Source organism: Maniola jurtina, chromosome 10 (assembly GCF_905333055.1).
Source record: "Maniola jurtina chromosome 10, ilManJurt1.1, whole genome shotgun sequence".
In the NCBI taxonomy this organism is placed as follows: domain Eukaryota; kingdom Metazoa; phylum Arthropoda; class Insecta; order Lepidoptera; family Nymphalidae; genus Maniola; species Maniola jurtina.
In genome coordinates this window covers 7,211,396-7,234,195 of record NC_060038.1, presented here as the reverse complement: position 1 = coordinate 7,234,195, position 22,800 = coordinate 7,211,396, and the positions used below count along the sequence as shown (strand labels likewise).

The 22,800-nt window shown below is 37.4% G+C and overlaps 2 protein-coding genes across 2 annotated transcripts; both read right to left on the bottom strand.

Annotated features, from left to right (window-relative positions):
* Positions 1–1,024: 1,024 nt before the first annotated feature.
* LOC123868642 (trans-Golgi network integral membrane protein TGN38-like) lies at positions 1,025–7,621 on the bottom strand. The gene is made up of 5 exons (XM_045911171.1): positions 6,442–7,621; positions 6,147–6,197; positions 5,406–5,498; positions 4,045–4,184; positions 1,025–3,233 (listed from the first exon to the last, which is right to left on the bottom strand). Exons 1-5 carry the CDS (start codon positions 7,406–7,408, stop codon positions 3,096–3,098), a joined length of 1,389 nt encoding a protein of 462 aa, XP_045767127.1. The 5' UTR covers positions 7,409–7,621; the 3' UTR covers positions 1,025–3,095.
* Positions 7,622–16,973: 9,352 nt separating this feature from the next.
* On the bottom strand, positions 16,974–22,390 carry LOC123869079 (odorant receptor 94a-like). Its single transcript, XM_045911814.1, has 9 exons — positions 22,102–22,390; positions 21,269–21,398; positions 20,574–20,778; positions 19,617–19,739; positions 19,110–19,232; positions 18,916–19,019; positions 18,223–18,323; positions 17,523–17,678; positions 16,974–17,030 (listed from the first exon to the last, which is right to left on the bottom strand). The coding sequence occupies exons 1-9, from the start codon at positions 22,282–22,284 to the stop codon at positions 16,974–16,976; spliced, it is 1,182 nt and encodes a 393-aa protein (XP_045767770.1). The 5' UTR covers positions 22,285–22,390.
* Positions 22,391–22,800: the final 410 nt, after the last annotated feature.

The following is a 22,800-nucleotide window of genomic DNA, read 5'->3' as shown; positions in this document are numbered from 1 at the left end:
TGTTATAAATTTTTAATTTACACTTGTGGTTTGGTGCGAATACAAAGCAAGTTCCTTTGATGTGTGTATGAAAATGAAAATCCACGCCAGATGGCAAGTGAGTCAGCGAAGGCCAAAATACCTACACAAATCGGCTCTGTACGCGTTCACCTGGTGCGTGCAAATCTTAATTAGGGTCAGGCTGAGATTTACAGAACGTACTTTGAGTTTGCTCAAACTTGGAGTTAAAACGAGAGAGAGCTATGTCAGAGAGATAAATCTGTCTCCTTTCAACTGAAACTCAAATCTGAGAAAAGTCAAAGTATGCTTTGTTGAACTCAGCTAACTAAATAATCATTAATTATGTTAATTAACTATCATTATACATACATATTTAAAATACTTGGGAAATAAAAGAATATTTACAATTTTATTTGTTGCTCTAATACAATTTGAAAAGATAATCTAATAAAACAAAGACTAAAAAAAAATAAAAAATAACAATACTTTTGTGTGCATGGTTAATTATAGGTGTGCGTCAAGCTTGTCTATTTATGCAGTTTCATATTTTTTAGGGTTCCGTACCTGAAAAGGAAAAACAGAACCCTTTTAGGATCACTTTGTTGTCTGCCTGTCTGTCTGTCCGTCCGTCTGTTGTGTCTGTCAAGAAACCTAGAGGGTATTTCCCGATGACCTAGAATCATGTTTGGCAGATAGGTAGCTCTTATAGCACAAGTACAGAAATAAATCTGAAAACCGTGAATTTGTGGTTACGTCGTTTAAAAAAAAATTAAAATGTGTTTCAATTTTCAAAATAAGATAACTATACCAAGTGGAGTATCATATAAAAGGGTTTGACGTATACATTCTAAAACAGATTTTTATTTATTTTTATGTATGATAGTTTTTAATTTATCGTGCAAAATGTTGGAAAAAAATACCCGAGTACGGAACCCTCAGTATAAGAATAAGAATAAGAATAAGGTATAATATACAGTGCGCGAGTCTGACTCGCACCTGGCCGGTTTTTTGATTTGTAAAGTAATGTAAAGGCTGATTTTCGCAACAACACGCGATAATGCGGCATGCTACAAACGGATATATTAATTTTGCATGAGGCTGTCCTTTTTATACCTAAACAAAGTCGTGCTATAGGATTGGAATATTAAGGTACGATAATCAGCCGACGATTCTTGTCACATTTTTTTTTTAAATTACAAGATAGGCTTGCGCCTGGCGACAATGGTGCTTAATAAAAAACAATGATGAGGTAAACTTCATATATAACCTCATAGATACCCGCAGTGTCGTATTATGTTGCTCTGACGTAAATGAAGCTTAAGAACTGGAAGAGGCGTATGCGGATGAGACCCTATGGGTATGCCACTGTTGCTAACGTCATTCGCATTTTCAATACGGAAAAATGCGTTGAGTTGCGTTCGCCTTTTCCGGGACCAGCAAAGAGCGACGGCCATGATTATAAACGTACATACCATCACTGTCTAGACGAACTAACGCACATACTTTTTCGCACGCAACAGTCTTTCTTTAGGGTACAAGGCCAAAAGAGAGTAACTGTGTGAGTTATGAGTAGTGAGTATAAAGTCCGGTTTGTGCCATGTCACCATCCTCAGCTAATATTCCACACACTGTTGGACATAAGTGTCTTTTAAGTAGTGCTAGTATCTTCAGTTTTTCGCATCAAATTGGTGCCCGCTGCCCTACACATGTCCTCGTCCGATCTTGCTGAGGGGTATCCTACACTCTGTTTGGCAAGACGCGGTCTCCACACGAGTACTTTTCGACTCCGAAGCTCATCGCTCGAAGCCTCTGCAACTTGAGCGTGCTAGCCTTGTGAGTCAGTCACTTTAGCTCTTTAGTGAATCACTACGTTTTGGATTTGTATTCCTCAACGAAATTCCAAGCATAGTTCTCAAGCAAAACCTCTTACACTATGAGAATTGATATATATTATAGGCTAGCTTCGCTGTCAGTGTTCTCGATGCTTCATTGGTAGGACATCCTGATCTTTAGTTGTTGGACTTTATTTTTCAGTCATCGAGGAATAGGCGTCACAGACTTGACAAAATTGCCAAATTATGCTGCTTATTCAACTCGTTTGGCCTCACCTTTAAGAAATGTATCTAGTAAACACAGAAAAGAGCTCTGGCCTGGAAACTGTGCAGTGGGCGAATTATCCATCTATCTAATTGGTAATACAAAGGAAAGCTACGTGTTAATAAAAAAAACTACGCTCGTTTGGCCTCACTTACCCCATAATAAGTTCTATAACACTGTGTCAAAGTATATGTGTATGAAAGGAGCTCTTTTTACTTGAAATTGAACCTATATACACGTCGTTCAACTAATGCGCCCGCGATGTACACACACGCGAGTTTCATTTTCCATAAAACGGATAGTAACTTCTATGGCGCCTCTAAATAGTCAATCCATATCAAGATCCTCGTCCAAAATTAATTGAGTCTGATAAACTATCCAATGGTAAATATTTTGTGGTTCAATGAATTACATAAGCAGTCGAACTGTTTCCTTATACAGCCAATCTATAATGGGTCGAGACCTTCGAATCTTGATCGCGGTTAGTGATCTAGATTGCTTATTTACAGGACACTTATGTGGCCAATTCTCTTGTATACAATCCCTAAATTAAATTGATAGCTTTAAATCGAATGCTATACTTTTGCACAGAGTATCGTGAAAAGGAATAGCAATAAACAGAGTGTAACCAAGCAAAAACTTACTTATACTACTACTAAACACAATGCCAATTGCCTTAATAAGTAAATTACCTTATTTTGTAGTTTCGGTGATTTTGTATTTTTCAAACCCGCAATGTATAGTGTGCAAAATTCGAGTCAATCTACGACGAGGGATTGACTTCGAGTGGTCTACTAACGCAACGTATTTCGCGTTTTTTTTTTGTTGTATCTTATCAATAGACAATAATCACCAGTACTATCACCTGTCTTCGTTTTTGCTAGCGTTCTGGTTGTACCCTGTATTAAAAGTTCAGACCTAGCATTATATTTTAGAGATTGTGTACAAGAGAACTTAGCCAGAATAACTATGTACACTTAAGCTGCATATAATATGCCTCAATATATGATTTTGCTGGGCGGCGCCGCGGTACTGGAGCTCATGGCTTGCTCCAGCGTGTCAAGGCGGCGGTAAGCGTGGCCTCTGCTGTTTCTCCGGCGCCCCGACTGCCTTCCTTCGACGATGAGACCTAGAATCTGAAAGAGAAAAATAAAAAACCGTCAAGTAACTCGGATTTAATCCTCAACAAAAACAATAATTGCTGAGTTTCTTGCCAGCTTTGCTCAGTAGGAAAATCAGTTTCCACGGGATTTCTAAAAACCCAAATCCACGCAAACGAAGTCGCGGGCATTAGCTAGTTTGGAAAATAGTGGACCGTATGGAGTAGGTTGAACTTCAGCGCGTACTGACTGCAGACGGCAGTTTGATGACCTAGCTGGCGCAGCGATGAACGTTGTGGTCTTATTAGAGCCTCGATAGCTCAACGGTTGAGGAACGGACTGAATTCCGAAAGGTCGGCGGTTCAAACCCCACCCATTGCACTATTGTCGTACCCACTCCTGGCGCTAGCTTTTCGCTTAGTTGGAGGGGAAAAGGGAGTTTTAGTCATGACTAGCATGGCTAATATTCTTTAAAAAAAGTGGGAGATCCCAGGTTTGGTTCCTGGCAGGAGTAATTTGGGAACTTATAATTTCTTATCACTCGTCTAATCAGGTGGGAGGCTACGGCCGCAGCTAGTTATCACGCTAACGACAACTGCATTGTGCCCTTCCGTTTAGAAGCCGATAATGGTCTGCATTATCATTTACCACTAGGTGAGATTGCAGTAAAAGTAAAGGGCTAACTTGTAAAAGAATTTAAAAAAAGAAACACAGCTCCAATAAGTGTTTTTAGTTTTGCAACAAACTCAGGTTACTATTCCAAAAAAAAATCTAATTCAGGTTCTTTTTCTTACAGACACTGAGGCTAGAAGAGTTGTCAAATGCATAAAAGCAATGTCACACTTACCACTTTGGTGAATTTACTTTTGTTGTGATACAATATGTACAGCAGAACCACGATGATAATTCCAGTCAGGAAAATGGGGAAGAAGTGATCATCATCATCGGTGAATGAGTCTGGGATGCCATTGGGGAATATGTCTGGAACTGAGATAAAATTACTTCTTAAAACTTTAACAGCCAGTCACTGGAGTCTTATTGAAGTAAAAACTTCTTTAGCTAACTAACCAATGAAAAAATACAATATAAATTATTATTATTAAAATATGTGAACATAATATTACTAACAACTGAGCAAAGAAAGGAATATTTCAAGGTTTTAAATTTTCTAAAATTTTATAATTAAGTATTTAATTAAGTACAATGAAGAATTGTCTTTGGAATGAAAAGATAAGTTACAGATTAAGTGATTGATTAATTTTATTATTTTCAAAGTTAGATTCAATATTAAGATAAATGTGTTCAATCATAACATGAAATCAGATTCAAGATAAAAAGCATAACTCCTGATTCAGTTTTTAATTCAAGTTTAATTAGTTTTATGTATGATTCAAGATCTACTATTTATTATCATAGGTACTAACATGCCATTTCAATTTACTTTTGTTGTTTTTAATTTCATTTAATTATTTTTATTAGTTTTTAGTTTTAACTCAGATGTAAATCTATACTAATATTATAAAGAGGAAACCTTTGTATTTTTGTATGTTTGTATTGAATAGGCTCAAAACTACTGGACCGATTTCAAAATTTCTTTTACCATTACTTAGAGGGATTCTTTCGAATCTGTATAGGCTATATTTTATCCCGGAAAATAGAAAAAATAAATGTCCACCCGTGCGAAGCCGGGGCGGGTCGCTAGTTAAATATATATTTATGTAATTTAAAAAAAAAACAATTTATATGTTCAATTTTATAACAACTTTTGGCATTTACTTATTACATTCATTTTCACAAATAAATATTTTTTGTACAATTTTGTACATTGTTTTATTAAATGCTTATACTAACTAACCTATAGTTTATTTACACATAAAGTTACCTCAAAATATTATAATCATTTTAAGGGGTATATAGGTGCATTACTTTTAAAATATTATGTTTGGAACCCATTTGGAACCCTCCTAGCTTTAGTTTTAAGTTTACATAATCACCACTATATCATCTATCAAATCTAACAAATCTGATAAACAAAAGGTTCTTTGAATAAATGATTTTGACTTTGACTTTATCTGACTACTGATGTTTGTTCTCAGGAATAGATAGTGAGGATTTTGTGAAAAATAATAGAATTATTTATCAGAGTAGTTTGTATGGAGATGTGTGTGGGTGCAATAAGTCTATAAATGAAAAAAAAAACTTTATTACCTCTTTGCGGGGGATATGTAATGGATTCAATTTTCAAAATAGGGTTATTGTTGCCCTTAATAACAACCTCTGGATCGGATTCTACCCCACCATCTGAAAATTGAATTACAAAATTTATTATCTAACTTTATTTTAATAGTAGGTGGTAATTATTGTACAGTAGATAAAGAAAAGATATTCATCCCAGCACAGTACAAATCACAGACTAAGATTCATCATCATGATCAACCCATGAGCGGCTCACTACAGAGCACTGGTCTCCTCTCAGAATAAGAAAGGTTTTGGCTAAAGTCTCATGCTGGCCAAGTGCAGATTGGTCGGCTTCACACATCTTTGAGAACTCTCAGGCATGCAGGTTTCTTCACAATGTTTTCCTTCACCATTAAAGGAAGTGATATTTAATTACTTAAAATGCATATGATTCCGAAAAGTTCCAGGTGCGTGGCTGGGGAAGTGAACATCTTACCCACTAGGTTATCACAGCTTTATGATATAATGTAATTGCTATGGCACAGAGATAACTTGCATCCTAAAGTACATAGGATTCTTTTTATCTCAATAAATCTAAGTTCCCACAGGATTACAAAGAACCTTAATGCTGTTTCTGGCATTAGCTAGTAAAATATATTCTTGGTAAAATAAATTTAAACATGACCTAAAATAATCAAATACTGTACAATTGGTACCAAGAATGGTAATTTATTTGCTCTCTAATAGTGACTTTAGGTAAAAAATACTCACTGTCATTTTTGTTACTTTTGTCTGCTGGCAGTTCATCATGTTGTTCATAATCTGCAAATAATTTGAAATTTACTTGATTTAAATCAAGACAGACATGAGGCTTAGTACTTCATAGGGTTCTGTCGGCACCCTTAAGGTACATATATTTCTAAAAATTAAGAATTTCTATGGTTCCAAATTTATAACATGGATCCAAAAAATCTATAGATTGTGATAAGTGGAAGGAGGAAAGGGAGGCCTAGGCCCAACATTGGGACACATCACACTGAAATAAGTAAAAAAAGGAACTTCTCACCATCATTATCATTCTCATCATCTTCTGGATTAGTGTCCTCAGGTTTCCCTTTGTCATCAATGACATCCTTGGATTCTTCAAATCCCAAGCCAGTCTTTTCTACTTCATCTTTCTTAGGTGGTTCTTCTTCTACAGCTGGGTGGTCTATATCAGCTTTTACAGATGACACTCCAATGGGAGCTGTAGAGGGTTCAATAATTTTTTTGTTCATATCCAATGCTTTCTCTACACCAGATGTTTGATTTGAAGTTGATGTTGGGGGACTTTTCTGCTCTGACTTTTCGGGATTAACTTCTTTGGTAGATACGTCTGGTTTTACCAACTTGGTATGAACAGGTTTAATGTCTTTGTCTGCAACTACTGGCACATTGCTGACATTTATAGATGGTCCAGTGGCACTGCTTTTACCTGTATTTGATGCTGATGCTCCAATTGGCACAACTAATTTGTTATCCTGTTGTGGCACTTGGCTTTGTATCACCTCCGTACCCCACTTAAAGTATGTACAGAAGTAATTGGCATCATCACTCAAAATATCACCCACACCACATAATTTTTGGCAAATCACAGGATCGCTTACGACTTTTAGTAACCCACTGTATGCTGAATTTGGCTGTATGGTTGCAAACTTCCATGCTTTAGTGCTATCGCATAATGTGGCGACATTCAGGCGCTCCTTCATTCTTGCTTCGTAACTCTCTTGTAAATTAAATTCGGAATGCTGGAAAGCTGCACAGAGCTGGGAGTTTATGTCGTAAAACATATAACACTCCAGATCGTTTGGGCTTGTGACCGATCCACTAATTTTGCAATTAACACTTTTCTTACTGATTAAGTCCGCGAGGAAGGCGTTTTCACAAGTATTTGCAAGATGTTGCAATGGGCCTATTTCGTTGGGCATCACAGGAAGCCCAGTGCCATGGTGACAACCATGCATTAAAATTAATGCAATGATGAAAATATGCATGATTTTATCAAAACAAACGAGTTCTAGTTGATAAGCGATAGTTGATAGCAATACCTGTTCTGTTTAAAATAAGTGTTGTAACTTTTTACAACGGTATTTTATACACTCACACACCAGTAAATCCCAATCCAAATCGAAAATATTTAGGAATTAGGACAGCAAAACGGCAAATGCAAAACGTCGAACGGTCGAACACATTAAGTCAATAGTCGAATGACATGAATGGATTACTAATGACAATTGACAGTAGCCGGTAGCGCCGTAGCAAAAGTTGGACACTTTTGCAGCGTTGCCAGAATGTTACTTTTGTAACATTTTACGTTACTTTTGACCCCCTCATGTTTCCTCCATGTTACACGACTCAAAATGTTACTTTATGTTACTTTTAGGACTTCATAAAAATATTCAAATTTTTCCCAGCAAATCAAAAATAATCGTGAAACGGAACCCATCCAAAACAGTTTTCGTTTGTCGTAATTGGCCCATTTGTTAGTTTATTTCACTTTCTCTAAGTTATTGGTCTAAGTTCACTTTGTTTTGTAATTATTCTGTGATTAAGTTTTGTTTGTTTTTCTCTGTGACTCAACTTTTTTTTTTTTTCTCTCGTCTGGCTTAACAAAGATTAGCCAATGTCTAGTTTATAGTTATTTGTAACAAGTTAGATAGGTAAACTATACAAGTATGGACCTCGTCTGTGCCGGCGCTCGCCGACATACGCACGGCACCCCCTTAGAGCGCTTTCCAGTCAGTTTTAACAAAAAAAACACTCCAAAAAGGCAGAGCACGCCCGCCAGCTAACACCGACACAGACAAAGTCGACTCAACTTTGTTTTGGATAATAAAGTTATTCGTTGCGGGGTAGTGATATTGTAGTTAGGTATCTAAGTACAAAAAAAAATTGTATCTTTATTTCGTCAAAATTCGAAAGTGATTGGTTTGTTCGTTATCCTTATCGACTGTGTATATGTGTTGCTAACACTACTTGCTTGGTAAGTAAATGTTGTATACAATTTAGTTTTAAGTAAATAAGTAAGTAGTTAACTAATTAGGGAATCAGTAATGCAAAAACAAAGTCATAGTATTTGCAACTGAAAGCAGTTCGTTTTTGTATTGACTGTCATCTTATTATTAAGTCACATTAGTTTCCAGAAGTTCATTTAGCTATTTACTACTTAGTTATTGTTGTAGGTAACTTCGGTTTTCTTTAACAGGAATGAGAGCGAGCTGAGTAGATACCGGCCGGCGTAACCTAAAATTTGAATTTTGCTATCGAATCTATCGATCTCTTTGCTGAGACCAAGGTAAGTAGTTAGTGTACAAGTATATTTGTACAGATATTTGATGTATATATAGCGCCGTGTTCTCTACCAGGGTAGAAAGAAAAACAAAAGAAATGAACACTAAAAAATATATATTATAATTCACTATTTAAAGTTACAATTTCTTTGGAAACTACTACACGCTACAACGGGCTAGATGCAACTAACCAAACTTGCTACGGCTCACACGGCGTAGCTCGAAAATGCCTATTTACTAGTGCCTCTACATCACACCACCCCAAATTTTTATCTTAATAAAAATTAAACAAATACCAATTTCCGCAACCTTAATTTTATTTCACAATATTCGTTCTTTATTTTTCGACAACCCTAACAATGTTTCCGATCCTCTTACCCAACAAATCATAATTTAAACACGTCACCCAGTTAAAGTGTTCCTTTAATTTGATGCATGGTACATCTCTTAACACATCATACTTGAGATGAGGTCACTACAACTTGAGCGGGTGGCGACGGGGTCGCTGTGGCAAGTCCACTTACAATTGTTGCTATGCCCACGCCATCCAGCCTTCGTTGCACTCAACGCTTCGAATGTTTGTTACATTACATTTTACATTTACACACTATCCAATAAACTATAACAATCGTCAACCACTCTAACACTCTTAATAATAAGGTTTAGTTATGTTTTCTAATAAAAAATAATATATGCGGATCGGGCCATTTTACAATACTTATTTCGTAATACTTATTGCTTAATTGCTAGTTGATACTCAAATTATTCTACTGATACCTAACGGGCGTTTTGCTGACTCTCCCACTCCGAGTAGTACGGATTGTATGAGTCGGCAAAACGTCATCGTCGCTAAATCTACATTTTTTCTTACATGTCGTTTCACCCGGCGTCTGTCGTGGATTTTTGATATCCAGGACAAAAGCCGGTTTTAACCTGTCAATGGAAATAAGTGCTTGTCTATTTGGTAACTGTACTAAGTATGCTTTTTCCAACCGCTTTATGACGTCATAGGGACCGTCATACGGTGGTTGCAGACACTTACGCATTAAATCGTTTCTAACAAAAACTTTTTTACAGTCTTTTAAGGCAGGGTGCACAAAAATAGTTCGAGAGTCTCTCTGTGTCTCAGGTTTCGGTCTTAAATTACTAATTACCTGTTTCAACTGCTTTAGGTACTCCTCACCGTCCGTTATCTTACTATCCGATGGTTCGAAAAATTCTCCAGGGAGCCTCAGAGTTCGCCCGAAGGTTAATTCCGCGGCACTTACCCCTGTGTCACTGCGTGGTGCTGCACGCAGTCCCATCATAATGGTGTGCATTTCTTCAACCCACGATCTATTGTCCTTTAATCTCGCCATTAAGGCGGCCTTAAAACTACGATGCCATCGTTCGATCATGCCATTACTTTGTGGATGGTACGGTGTCGTCCTAAACTTATGAACCCCTAAATATTTCATTAACTGTCTAAAGAGACTGCTTTCAAATTGCTTTCCTTGATCTGAACTCAAATTAATAAAACACCCATGTCTAGTAATCCATCCTTCATACACGAGTTTGGCTACTGTCTTCGCACAAATATCTTTAATTGGAAATGCTTCCGGCCAACCTGTTTCTCTATCTATCATTGTAAGACAATACCTGTAGCCTTCCTCTGAAATAGTGAATGGACCTGTAATGTCAATGTGTAAATGACACATTCTATCTACTTTTGCAAATTGCCCTAAAGGTGACATAGTGTGTCTGTGAACCTTTGCTTTTTGACACTCTATGCACGACCTAGCCCAAATACCTATATCTTTATTCATCCCAGGCCAAAAATAATTATTAGTTACCATTTTCCTTGTTGTTCTAATGCCTGGATGGCTGAGGTTATGTATTGTTTCGTATGCGATACGCCTAAACTGTTTTGGTAAGTAAGGCCTAGCCTTATCGCCTCGCAAGTTACAAACAATCGGCTTATTTACACTCGGCAAGTCAATTTTTATTAGTCTCATATTACCGTTTTTTGTTCCTAGCAATTCTGTGAGCTCTTTGTCGTTCGCTTGCGCGATAGCCACTTCTGTGAAGTCAAGTACCGACGGGCACGAAATTGTTTCAACTCGCGATAACGCGTCCGCGGGCGCGTTCTCTTCGCCTTTTGTATAGCGTATATCCGTCGTGAACTCACTAATAAATAATAACTGACGGGTCCTTCGCGGCGTTTCTTTACTACTACTTAGCTTTTTAAACGCAAACGTTAACGGCTTATGATCTGTATACAAAACGAGATCTCTACCTTCGAACATGTTCCTAAAATATTGCACCGACAAATAAAGCGAAAGTAACTCCCTGTCGTAGGTACTGTACTTTTGTTGCGTGTCAGTCAATTTTTTTGAAAAATAACCTAACGGAACCCATTCGTTATTTACTCTTTGTTGCAATGTGCCTCCAACGCAAGTATTTGACGCGTCTGCCATTATAGCAAGCACTTGACCTGTTATCGGATACGCTAACAAAGCAGCGTTCTGTAAATTCAACTTGCATTGTTCGAAAGCTTGAACAGCACTTTCTGTCCACACTATACTACTTTTGTCACGTTTCTTTGCTCCGTGAAGATACTTATTTAATTCAGCTTGATATTCGGCTGCCTGACGCAAATGACTTCTATAGAAATTTACCATGCCCAGAAATCTACGAAGTTCCTCTACCTTTTTCGGTCTGGGAAAGTCTACAATGGCTTGGACCTTGCTTGGCAACGGTCTTAAGCCACTGGCTGACACCTCATGACCCAAAAACTCAACTTTATAATGCGAAAACGCACACTTCGCTAAATTAATAGTTAGTCCAACTTGTTGTAATCTTTCAAAAACGGCCTCTAAATGTTTTTCGTGAAGCGAACTATTTTCGCTAGCTATTATTAAATCGTCTAAATACGAAAAAACAAATTCAGTTTTATAATTCGCACTATCCGGGTTATTTTGTTGAAAATTTGCCTCTAAATCCTGTAAAACATAATTATTCATGAAACGTTGAAATGTTTGTGCTGCGTTTCTTAAACCGAAAGACATACATGGCCATTCAAACAAACTAAAAGGTGTAATGATAGCTGTTTTCTCCACGTCATCCTCTGCTATCGGAATAAAATGATACGCTCGGTTAATATCAATCCTGCTAAATACTTTCTTATCGGCTAAAATAAACGTAAAATCCTTTATGTGAGGAATTGGGTATCTATCAGGCTTCGTAATTGCATTCAGCGCTCTATAGTCTCCACACGGCCTTATATTACCATCTTTTTTAGGTACAACGTGTAGAGGACTCGCCCACGCACTCTTTGACGGGCGGCAAATACCCATTTCCTGCATAAGGCGAAATTCTTCTCTTACCTTTTTAAATCGGTCCGGCGGCAGCGGCCTTGGGCGCGCATGCACCGGAGGTCCTGAAGTCTCGATGTGGTGTCTTACGTTGTGACGTGGTGGTTCTTTGAACGTCGCTGGCTTAGTTAATTCTGGGAACCTACTTAGGAGAGAATAACATGGATGCGATTCGGCTATAGTAAAAATAGATGAATGCTCCGAGTTTACTATAGTGGAAATTACATACATGTTAGTCTCCTGATCTAACAATCGTCTATTTCTTAAGTCTACTAACAAATTATACTTAGCTAAAAAATCCGCTCCTAAAATGGGTTGTTTAACGTCGGCTATTACAAAAGTCCACTTAAACGCACGACGCAATCTTAAATTTAACACTAGAGTCTTTGTTCCGAAAGTTTGTATTTCACTACCATTCGCGGCATAAAGTTTGTATTTATTATTCATTGCACTGTCACACACTGATTTATAACTTTTAGGCAACACTGAAATGTTCGCACCTGTGTCTATTAAATAACGTATGCCATTGTCTTTATCCGTAATACATAAACGGTGGTTCCCTAATTCGACGCAGGTACCCACCGGTTCCACCTGCATCTTCACTAGTTTTCCTGCTTATTCCAGGTGCACGGCTGTTCGCAGCGATTAGCTCTCTGCCTATATTTAAAATGATGCACGCAGAGCCAGTCCGGGCTATCCGGGGTACGTCTGGACCTGCTGTTCTCTCGTCCTCGGGAACGCGAACGACCACGGAACCTTCCGCGACCTCGCCTGCCTCGCCAACTGTGTCTGGACCTGTCCAGCTGGTCCAACCTCGCATGGATCCTGGCTATTTCAGCTGCCATCGACGAAGTTCCGGGTACCGTCTCCTTTGCTGCCACTTCTGCTATCGGTTGGGATTTCATAGTTTCCATTACTTTGTCAGCAATCACGGCTAGTCTGTCTAGATCTTTGGCTTCTGTCGCAGCCAGAACGCCTCGTGCTGCTGCTGGTAGCAGATTCTGCCATAAAACGCTTAGGGTCTCATTATTAATTTTACCCCTGGCCAGATCCTGCATCTTTCGGAGGAGGTGGCTGGGTTTCTGATCACCCAGTTCCATCTCCCCGATGAGCTTCTGTATCTGGCGGTTCTCCGACTCTTCATATATGTTCAGCAACCTTTCTTTAAGTACCTCGTACTTACTCTCTTCCGGAGGATTGATGAGGATGTCCGTCACTTGTTGTATGACATCCTTACCCAGCTTGGATACCACTATATTATACCTGGATGCGTCTCCTTGTTTTTGTGGTGCCAGTATTGCTTCCAGCTGGATAAACCAGACCCTAGGTTGGTCGGTCCAAAACTCCGGGATCTTCGACGTGATAGATATCGACGCTAGATGCGTGTCTTCATCCATCACTACTGTCGTAGGTTGCGCCATTTTTACAGTTTTTTAGTTTTTCACTTCCTTGCACGTGTTAACTTGAGTTGCCCTAGCTTACGTTACGTTACTTTATTTTAATAAAATTAACACGCGCTACCCTGGTAGTTCAAAGTCCGAGTCACCAATGTACAAGTATATTTGTACAGATATTTGATGTATATATAGCGCCGTGTTCTCTACCAGGGTAGAAAGAAAAACAAAAGAAATGAACACTAAAAAATATATATTATAATTCACTATTTAAAGTTACAATTTCTTTGGAAACTACTACACGCTACAACGGGCTAGATGCAACTAACCAAACTTGCTACGGCTCACACGGCGTAGCTCGAAAATGCCTATTTACTAGTGCCTCTACAGTTAGGTACCTACCTAGTATTGTTCAGTTAACAAAACGAATTTGAAATTCCCGCGTAATTTTCTTCACTGCGTACCTACTACCTACCTAGTGCGTTTTTTTTTCATACTCTCGTCTGGCTTTACAAAGATTAGCCAATGTCAAGTTTGTAGATATTTTCAAGTTAGGGAAACTATATAAGTAAGGACTTCGTCTGTGCCGGCGCTCGCCGACATACGCACGGCGCCCCTTTAGAGCGCTTCCCAGTTAGTTCCAGCATGGTTCTAGCACCAAAAACGCCAGTGAAACACAAAAACCAGCCACTTTTAACAAAAAAAAAACGCTCCAAAAAGGCACCACACGCGCGCCATCAAACGCTACACAGACAAAGTCCACCTAGTGCGTAGCCTCTCAAACAGTCCTGTGTTGCCAGATCGCCCGATATAAGACGATTTTAATCTTTTTAACCCCCGATCCAAAAAGAGGGGTGTTATAAGTTTGACGTGTGTATCTGTGTATCTGTCTATGGCATCGTAGCTCTCAAACTAATGAACCGATTTTAATTTAGTTTTTTTGTTTGAAAGGTGGCTTGATGGAGACTGTTCTTAGCTATAATCAAAGAAAATCGGTTCAGCCGTTTGAAAGTTATCAGCTCTTTTCTAGTTAATGTAACCTTCACTTGTTGGGGTGATATAAATTTTTAATTTACACTTGTATTATAAATTGATTAACAAAATAAGTTATAGCTATTCAAAGACATTTCTAAATCCGTTGGTATATTATTATTTTATATATTGATTTGTTTTTCTTTTTCAGGATCGGCAGTCAATTTATTCAATCAACAATTATTATTACGATTCTTTTTAAGCTTAACTAATGGGACAAGAAAACTGTTTAAATTTTTGTATAATAAAGTGCCATATTAACCTGTGTAACTTATTACTTTTATTTTCCACGAAAAATAAGGAAATGTTACTTTTCTCGTGAAAATGTTACATTTTGAGATGTCTCGTGTTACAATTGACTATCTGCCACTGGCAACACTGCACTTTTGACAACTGTCTGCAAAACAGTGTTTCCACTTACGATATCAAGTTTACCACCCTAATTTCTGTCAAGAATTCGCCCTAACTTACTTGGGGTCCTCTATAACAGTACAGCTACGTTTGTGCACCCATTCGTATTCAATTCGTTTTCGTGATTCATGCAAATACGATCCGAAGTGGCTGTCACACAATATGTACGTGCGTGTGCATATTTTGACCTATCCGTCAAAACACGACACAAACGAGTGCACATCTGTGTACACATACGTTTGTATGACAGCCACTTCGGATCGTATTTGTTTTTATATAATATACGTGATTTTTTCACGACTCAAATTCAATGGAATTTGCGTCGTATTTTCACGATTCACAAAAACGAACTGAATACGAATGAGTGCGTAAACGCCCTTACACTAAATATTTTTAATATCTACCCTGATTTTGGGTAGTGTAGGTATTACAAAAATTTTATATCCGATAATTTATTACTAACCATAATCATTTCACGTTTTTAGTATTATTTCTAGTTCTGCATAATTGATAAGTCTTGTTACGAAGAAAGTAGTTATGTAATTTAGTGATCATTTTCAAATTAGTTACACCTCTTAATTTTATATAATATAATAAAGTTTCATTAATACCTGGCTAAAAATACGCAACACTGCAGTAAATAGAATGTATTTTTTTTTTCATTCTGGCCTCTTAAAGCCTTTTTTGAGCCTTTCCTTTTAGTAAATTTAAAAAAGTACAACATTTACATTGGAAATAAATAAAAAACAGGATCGGCACGTCCTGATGTTCGATTTTACCCCAAATTACTCGAAGCCCCTGTTAACATTAAAACACCCGAAGCCATGCCGACCAAATTTAGTCTCATTGCCTTGATATAGGGTGAAATCCCTAAAAGTGGAAACACTGGCAAAAGTAAAAAAAAAAAGTAGATAAAGAGTATGTCAAAATTAAAGGAGTTTTGGTAGGTATACCTGGGGTATAAATTGCAGTCGAGGTGGCTAACATTGGTAAGTGGTGGTATAGCTAAGATGCTAGTTGTTTTTTTTTAAACTTTTGCAAAAAAATATTTTTTACAATATGGTCCTTTTCGTAAAAATATACAACATAGGTACTTATTTCTCTGAATATAAATAAATAAATAAAATCGTTTTATTGCAGGCTAGGGACCCATTTTATAAACAGTAAAAATGCAAAATATCAATATTGTTACTAAAATATGATGTTATAATAATATAGTACCTACCTCATCCTCAGCGTTATGCTATCGTACGCCAATGACCTAGGTACCCAGATCAAAATTTTAGGTAAGTACCAACTGAAGATTACACTTTAGATGCTTAAAATACGTAGAAGTGGGCTAAATTGGTATAGTTCCAGTGGTGAACTGCAAATGCAGTTTGTTTTGTGGAAATGACAGAAGAAATCTGTGCGAATTTTCACGCGATTTTATTTTTCTCGGTGGTTTTAGTTTGTAAGTAGGTACTGGTAGATATGTAGGCAGTGATAATAGAGGTATACCGTCTAGAGGAGAGAATATAAATGCTGTGCAAAATTTCAGAAATGAACTCTAACGTCCTCCCCTCCTATTTCTTGTTCACCTAGACGTGTACTTCAGGTTCCACAAAGAGGCCACATATTATATGTAGATTTCTATAGGTACACATTAGAAAACTCTAATTAATCTGTGGTTTAGTGTACTACCTACGGACGAAGTAGCTGCATATTTCGACATATTCGGGGTTCGCTCCCGGACACGCACTTTTAACTTTTCGGAGTTATGTTACCTTCTACACAGTAACTACGTTAAAATATCTCTTGCTTTATCTTAAGGATGTTTCTTTTACTGTTGAAGCAAGTCTTCGTCAGGAAACCTGCATGCCTCAGAGTTCTCCATAATGTTTTAAAGGTGTGTGAATCCGCATTCATCTGCGTTGGTGGACTATGTCCTTAAGCCTGCTCATCCCTCCTCATTCTGATAGGAGACTCGTTCCCAGTAGGTATATATTTATGATGATTATGAATATACAAATTGATGATGAATCATTTTATTTAAGTAGTAGTTAGTTAGTTACTAAAGTTATTATTACGAATAGTTTTTTAATTTTTACCGGTACTCCTCAAAAGCGCATAGAATGAATACGAACTTTTAACAATCTGAAATAAATGTTCTAAATTATTATTACTTAGGTAAGTACTTATTTAAATTATTATAAGTGCAAGCAATTGACAATTTATTCGCGTGGATTTAGTTTCTAAAAATCCCATGGAAACTTTTTAGTTATTTCGCGGGATAAAAAGTAGCCTTTATCAAATTTCAGGCTCATCCAGGTCTTAAACTGTAGCCCTACAAAAAACTATGTTTTAGTAAGCTCATATCTCATATCGGTTTCTAGAGGCATTGTAGGTACCGGACGGCTAAACCGCTTGGCGGCACGCTTTTGCCCGTAGGGTGGTAACTAGCCACGGCAGAAGCCGCCAACCAGACCATACCAGAAACAATTTAGAAATCATAAAGTCTCTTAATCCCGAAGGGGCCTTCAGGAATCGAACCCGGGATCTCCAGTTTTTAAGACCACATTACCTACTTACCACTGCGCCTGGGAGGTCGTCGAATACTTATCCGTATTCTTAGTGTTATGGACTTACCGAAACGAACGTGTTATTAGAAAGTGGAATAATGAGTCCTGCTAGGGGTAGAATAGGCTTTTTTGCTCTTTCCATGAAAAATATGAGATGATATCGATGTTTAAGGGGAGAGTCCAGCCAGTTCATAAAATAAGCAGATTCTTTAAGCTTTTGACTCTGAAATTAACGTTTTGAAATCATTATCAGACTAACCACCTTGGTAGAGTCAATTTTACTATTGTACTTATAAATTGATATGGTCATAAAAACTCGTCTATTCTCAAGGTAGGTGCTACCTATTGCATTTCTTTTACCCACCTACTTACATATTTCTTTCCATCTTGCTTTCGAAAATTTTCGAAAGACACTTTTTATGACACTATAATGATAATAGGCAATAGCTGATGCTCGCGACTTCGTCCGCGTGGATTTAGGTTTTTAAAAATCCCGTGGAAACTCTATAATTTTCCGATGATGTCTTTTTGATCTCTCCAGGTCTTTAACTTGAGTTGCATGAGTTTGCAAAAAAATCACGTCGATGCGTTGCTCCGTTGCGACGTAATTGAACGACAAACCAACACACCAACAAACAAACGTACTTTCGCATTTATATTATGGGTTTACGTAGTGATTAAAAAAAAACAATATGGCGTCTCTGTATGGCGGCTTTTTCAGATGTGAAAAAACTTTTCATTTTGTTTTTTAATTACGACTTGTTTACCTCATGTGTGACCTCATTGCCGTAGTAGCAATACATTGACACTTGCAGAAGGATGCAACAAATATACAAAACCATTGACCAAAATTGGAGTGATGCTGGATCTGTCTGCAATTGTAATAGAAAAAGTAAGTAGTTAAGAACCAAGCAGGAAAGGATAGTATCAAAATACTAGATAATGCCTGCGACTTCGTCCGCGTGGATTTGCATTTTTGAACCCCGTGGGAACTCTGTTATTCCGGCATGTGCCCATCAAACTAACTACAGACCAACTTGGTACAGACCAAATACATGGATGATGCCTATGCGGCCCGTCCCTGAGAAGTAGGCAAGCTAACTCTGTGCGAAATCGGATAAGCGAATGGCAAAAACTAGCTGACAGACAGACATACTTTCCAATTTAAAATATTAAGGGGACGCTGTACGCTCGACCGAAATTGCTGGTGCACGTGGCTAATATATTTGCTATTTCAACTAACATTGGCTGAGAAAGAGATCCCCGCTATATAGATGCTCCGGCTGGCCCTTCCCTCCACCATCCGCGCGGAGTCAAATGTTTTGGGTGAGAGGGCGAGAGGCACGATGATTTTAATTTTTTTAACCTCCACCCTATTTTAAGGTTTTTAGGACCCCGTTAGTTCACAATATTATAGTAGTATAATAATAGCTGTAGACGATTTTACAAAAAAAAATTACTTACGTCGACCATTCTATATACAGAAGTACATATAATCCACCCACTGACTATCATTTGATAAGCAACAGCACCACCGAAAATATCTTGAACTCTTCTAGCAAAACTTAAAAAAAAATAACAATTATGAAAATAAAATAAAACTCGTTTGCTTTAAATATTCACAATACCCAGATAGATATGGAAGACAACTTACTAAAGAATTTGTACATGGTGTTTTACTATATTTTTAAAGCGTACGCTAACTACATCCGCAAAAGCGGTCTTTGTGATTAAACATTCTTTTTTGCTCCTCTGTATGAAATATACAAGATTATTGCTGTAAATAAAAATATAATTAAGACATTATTGTAGACACCTTTTATTACAATAACAATTGAACGGTGATTAGGTACCTACCTATCTTGGATGAATGAAACACTTCATCCCAGATATTTCACAATTAATATATTAATTTAATATGTATTATGTACTTATTATAAATGTGACAGTGTGTTAGTTTGTCCTCAAATCACGTCACCACGGAGCAACCGATTGACGTGATGATTTGCATGGGTACATACCATATATTTAAAGATCTGGAGAGTAACAAAGGCTAATTTTATCCCGGAAAATCAATGAGTTCGCACGGGATTTTTACAAACTATACCCACGCGATCGGACTCGGGGGCATCAGCTAGTTAAATATAAACAAAACGATTACCTGACAATGGAAAGTTGTGTTTTACACTGTGCCAAGAGAAAAGCGACTGTGACGTCAATGGTCGTATTGCAAAACGCGAGCCAAGACGTTATAGTCCAAACATACAATGACGTCAGGTAGAAACTGAAATATTTCGCAGGATTTACATAAAGTCGTCAGTTGATCGCATAACTTTTACGACCTTTTGGCTATCAACAGGTATAGGAAATGCTTCGGGGTGATTAAGGATAGGTACAGATTTAATTAACTCCAGCTTAGCAATATAATTTCCTTGTACCCTTTCAGTTACAAGAAATTTAAATTAGTGTTAATTAATCTCTTAAACTAATTAACTTTTTCTTGTCGTTGTTTTATAGTCTTTATTTAGATTACTAGGTTAACTCTACTTTGTATAAACACAAATGTTGCTTGACCTAAGCCGGCAGCTAATCGCCTTATATTGTTGGAAAAGGCTGGCGAACTTTAAAACTTTTTAGAGGACACCCGTGCTCAGTACTGGGCTGGCGACGGGTTGATCATGATATATGGTTAAAGAACTTTATTCTCAATAAGAATTTAACAAATTCACTTACATGAGAAAGAAACAAATTGATAAGTATCTTATTCATATGATGATGATCTATCTATAAAGCTGCCGACTTTCAATAATGCGAATATTTTGCATTGCACGATGAACGATAAAGCCGATGAACTATGCCGTTTGGCTTAGCCAACAACGCTTGCGAATTTTTTTTATATACCTACCTAATCTACGAGAGGAGGATGCCGAATTTCAAAGCGAATAATTTGAAATGCGTTTGATAATAATTAAATTGATAGAGCCGAGTGCAGACAAAATATGCCGTCCGGTTTTGCTAGGGACGGCCGCGCGATTTTTTTATAGGGCGGGGTGATCTAGATAGAGTCTAGACTCCAGACAGATTTCTACGATCTTCGTGATATCTGAGAATGTCTTACTTTGGATCGAGGTTGCCATCATAAGGAAGCCAGATGGCGAACTCAGTTTGCTTTCCTTGCACGTGCAAGATAAATGGATATAAAACCCAAAGGAAGCAAGTGCATAAAGCCATATAATTGTCAGCTTGTAGAAATAATTTGCCATAATAAGCTGTTTCTTCGAAATATTTCTCGTGATCTGGCTCTCCTTGATTGAATAAGGAACCTGTGAATATAAAATTATAAATTACGCCCTAAACATTTAAGTAAATAATAATTTAGGTGCTTATTTATTGTCTTAATATATCTTTATGATAATACTAGATGATGCCCGCATCTTCGCCGGCGCGGATTGGTCAGATCCCCTGCAGCATCAGGATTTGAGTAGTTGTAATCCAAATTTTTATGGAACAATGTCGAAAGTTCCTCTATCGTTTAAAAAAAAATACGCAAATTGGTTCAGAAATCTCGGAGATATCAGTGCATAGGTAGAAAAACACAACTCCTCCATTTTTAAAGACGGTTAAAAAAGTAGCCTATGTTACTCCTTGGTTAATCCTGTACTTGTCTGTGAAAGTCCTGTCAAAATAGGTTCAGCCGTTCCGAAGATTAGGCCGTTCAAACAGACAGTCACTTCAATTTTATTTATTAGAGAATAGATAAAGATTCATACAAAAGATTTTCATGAATAATACTTAATATGACCACGCTAATACCTTTCATGATATCGAAGAGTTCTTGAATTTCTTCCGCTCTTAACAACATAACGACTTGTTTGTAAATCGAATCAGTATGGGTTAAAAACAAGAACATAGTCCCCATAACTTTGTCCATATCATTTCGCACCTAGTGAAATCATAAAAATAATACAAATGTCATCACGGGAACCAAAGATTCAGCGTATCTAAACGGTCGCGCATTTTCTGTGTCTAAATCTTTTTTCGAAGAGCCTTCCAAATTACCTAATGATAACGAGTATCTATGTAAAGCAACTATAATGGTTTAGCAACACATTTACTAAACCCTCAAAACAGTTATAAAAAATCTTTTTCTTTCTCCTCCCGGCTCCATAGTAAGCAGCAGAAAATTCCTCCACAGCGGCCATCACCTTGCTATCATCTTCAAATTTCTTTCTTCGGAGCTATTTCTTGAGTAGAGGATAAAGGTAAGGTCACTAGAGGATAGACATGTAGATAGATCTAGGGAATAGGGCATGTGTTCAAGCAGTTTGAAGCCTGGGCACTTCGCGCATGGCAGCAATAGCAACTAGAGCTGTATGTGCGGCTGAATTGTCTTGATAAAATTTTGGCTATTGATGAATGTACCCACTACCCATGGAACTAGGAGTCAGCTTAGCGGATTTACCCATCTGCCAGAAATGATGAACTTTCCCCGAGAATTTATAAGAATGCAGAGCAGGAAAATTATTTTTAGGATTTATTAGAGTCATTTATCATTATTTTTGGAGCTTTTGGACCTGCACCATTAGTAGTTTGGAAACTGCTCCAGTATATTATCCTAGAATACTTAATTGCCTATTATACTTTACCTCAAAGAGTTTAATTGCCTGTTGTGTAGTATAAACAAGGATACAGGCAAAAGTGACTCCGGTGAAGCAAATGTGAAGAACTTTGTACAATTTTGGCGATTTCCGATCAATATGGATACAACCAGCAATACGTAAATTTAATATGTGTGGCGCCAAACAATTGTACGCCAATTTGTTCTTCATTATATCAGCTAATATTACGAAATACGAGTAAGTATTCCAATGAAGTAATCCTTAGTACAACAGCAAGAGGAAATTAAATTCTGTAGGTTCACAAACAACTTGGTAGTTCGAGAATTCTGGACGGAATGTTTACGTGAAACAAGTCTAAAGTATGATAAGAGCCATAATAATAATTATATCCAGGGTAATATTTTCTTGTCAATCAACCGTTTTAATTGTAGTTGCAGCGAATGTAACTATCATTACTGATATCATTTTAAATTAAAGTGATTATGGCAAGAAGGCACAATTATACCTACGTACTACTACGTTGAATTGAATCCATAGTCCATACTAATTCTATAAACGCAGAACTATGTCTGTCAGTCTGTCTGCCCGATAGCTTCTCTTGGCCCATCGATTTAACAGTTTTGGATGAAAGGTTATGTCGCATCCCAAGGAAGGCCACTTTTAGTTCTGGAAAAACAAAGATATCCTACGCGATTTTCAAAATACCTAAGTCCACAAGGACGAAGC

What these genes read in the sequence shown, in the direction of transcription:
- LOC123868642 (XM_045911171.1), bottom strand. Translation starts at nt 7,408, where the DNA reads ATGCATATTTTCATCATTGCATTAATTTTAATGCATGGTTGTCACCAT. An exon ending in TGATGAGAATGATAATGATG is followed by an intron (nt 6,198 to 6,441) that starts GTGAGAAGTTCC and finishes AATTATTTGCAG; the next exon opens with ATTATGAACAACATGATGAA. An exon ending in TACATATCCCCCGCAAAGAG is followed by an intron (nt 4,185 to 5,405) that starts GTAATAAAGTTT and finishes ATTTTATCTCAG; the next exon opens with TTCCAGACATATTCCCCAAT.
- LOC123869079 (XM_045911814.1), bottom strand. Translation starts at nt 22,284, where the DNA reads ATGAAGAACAAATTGGCGTACAATTGTTTGGCGCCACACATATTAAAT. An exon ending in ACACAACTTTCCATTGTCAG is followed by an intron (nt 19,233 to 19,616) that starts GTAATCGTTTTG and finishes TTTTATTTACAG; the next exon opens with CAATAATCTTGTATATTTCA. An exon ending in CACCATGTACAAATTCTTTA is followed by an intron (nt 19,020 to 19,109) that starts GTAAGTTGTCTT and finishes TTTTTTTTTAAG; the next exon opens with TTTTGCTAGAAGAGTTCAAG.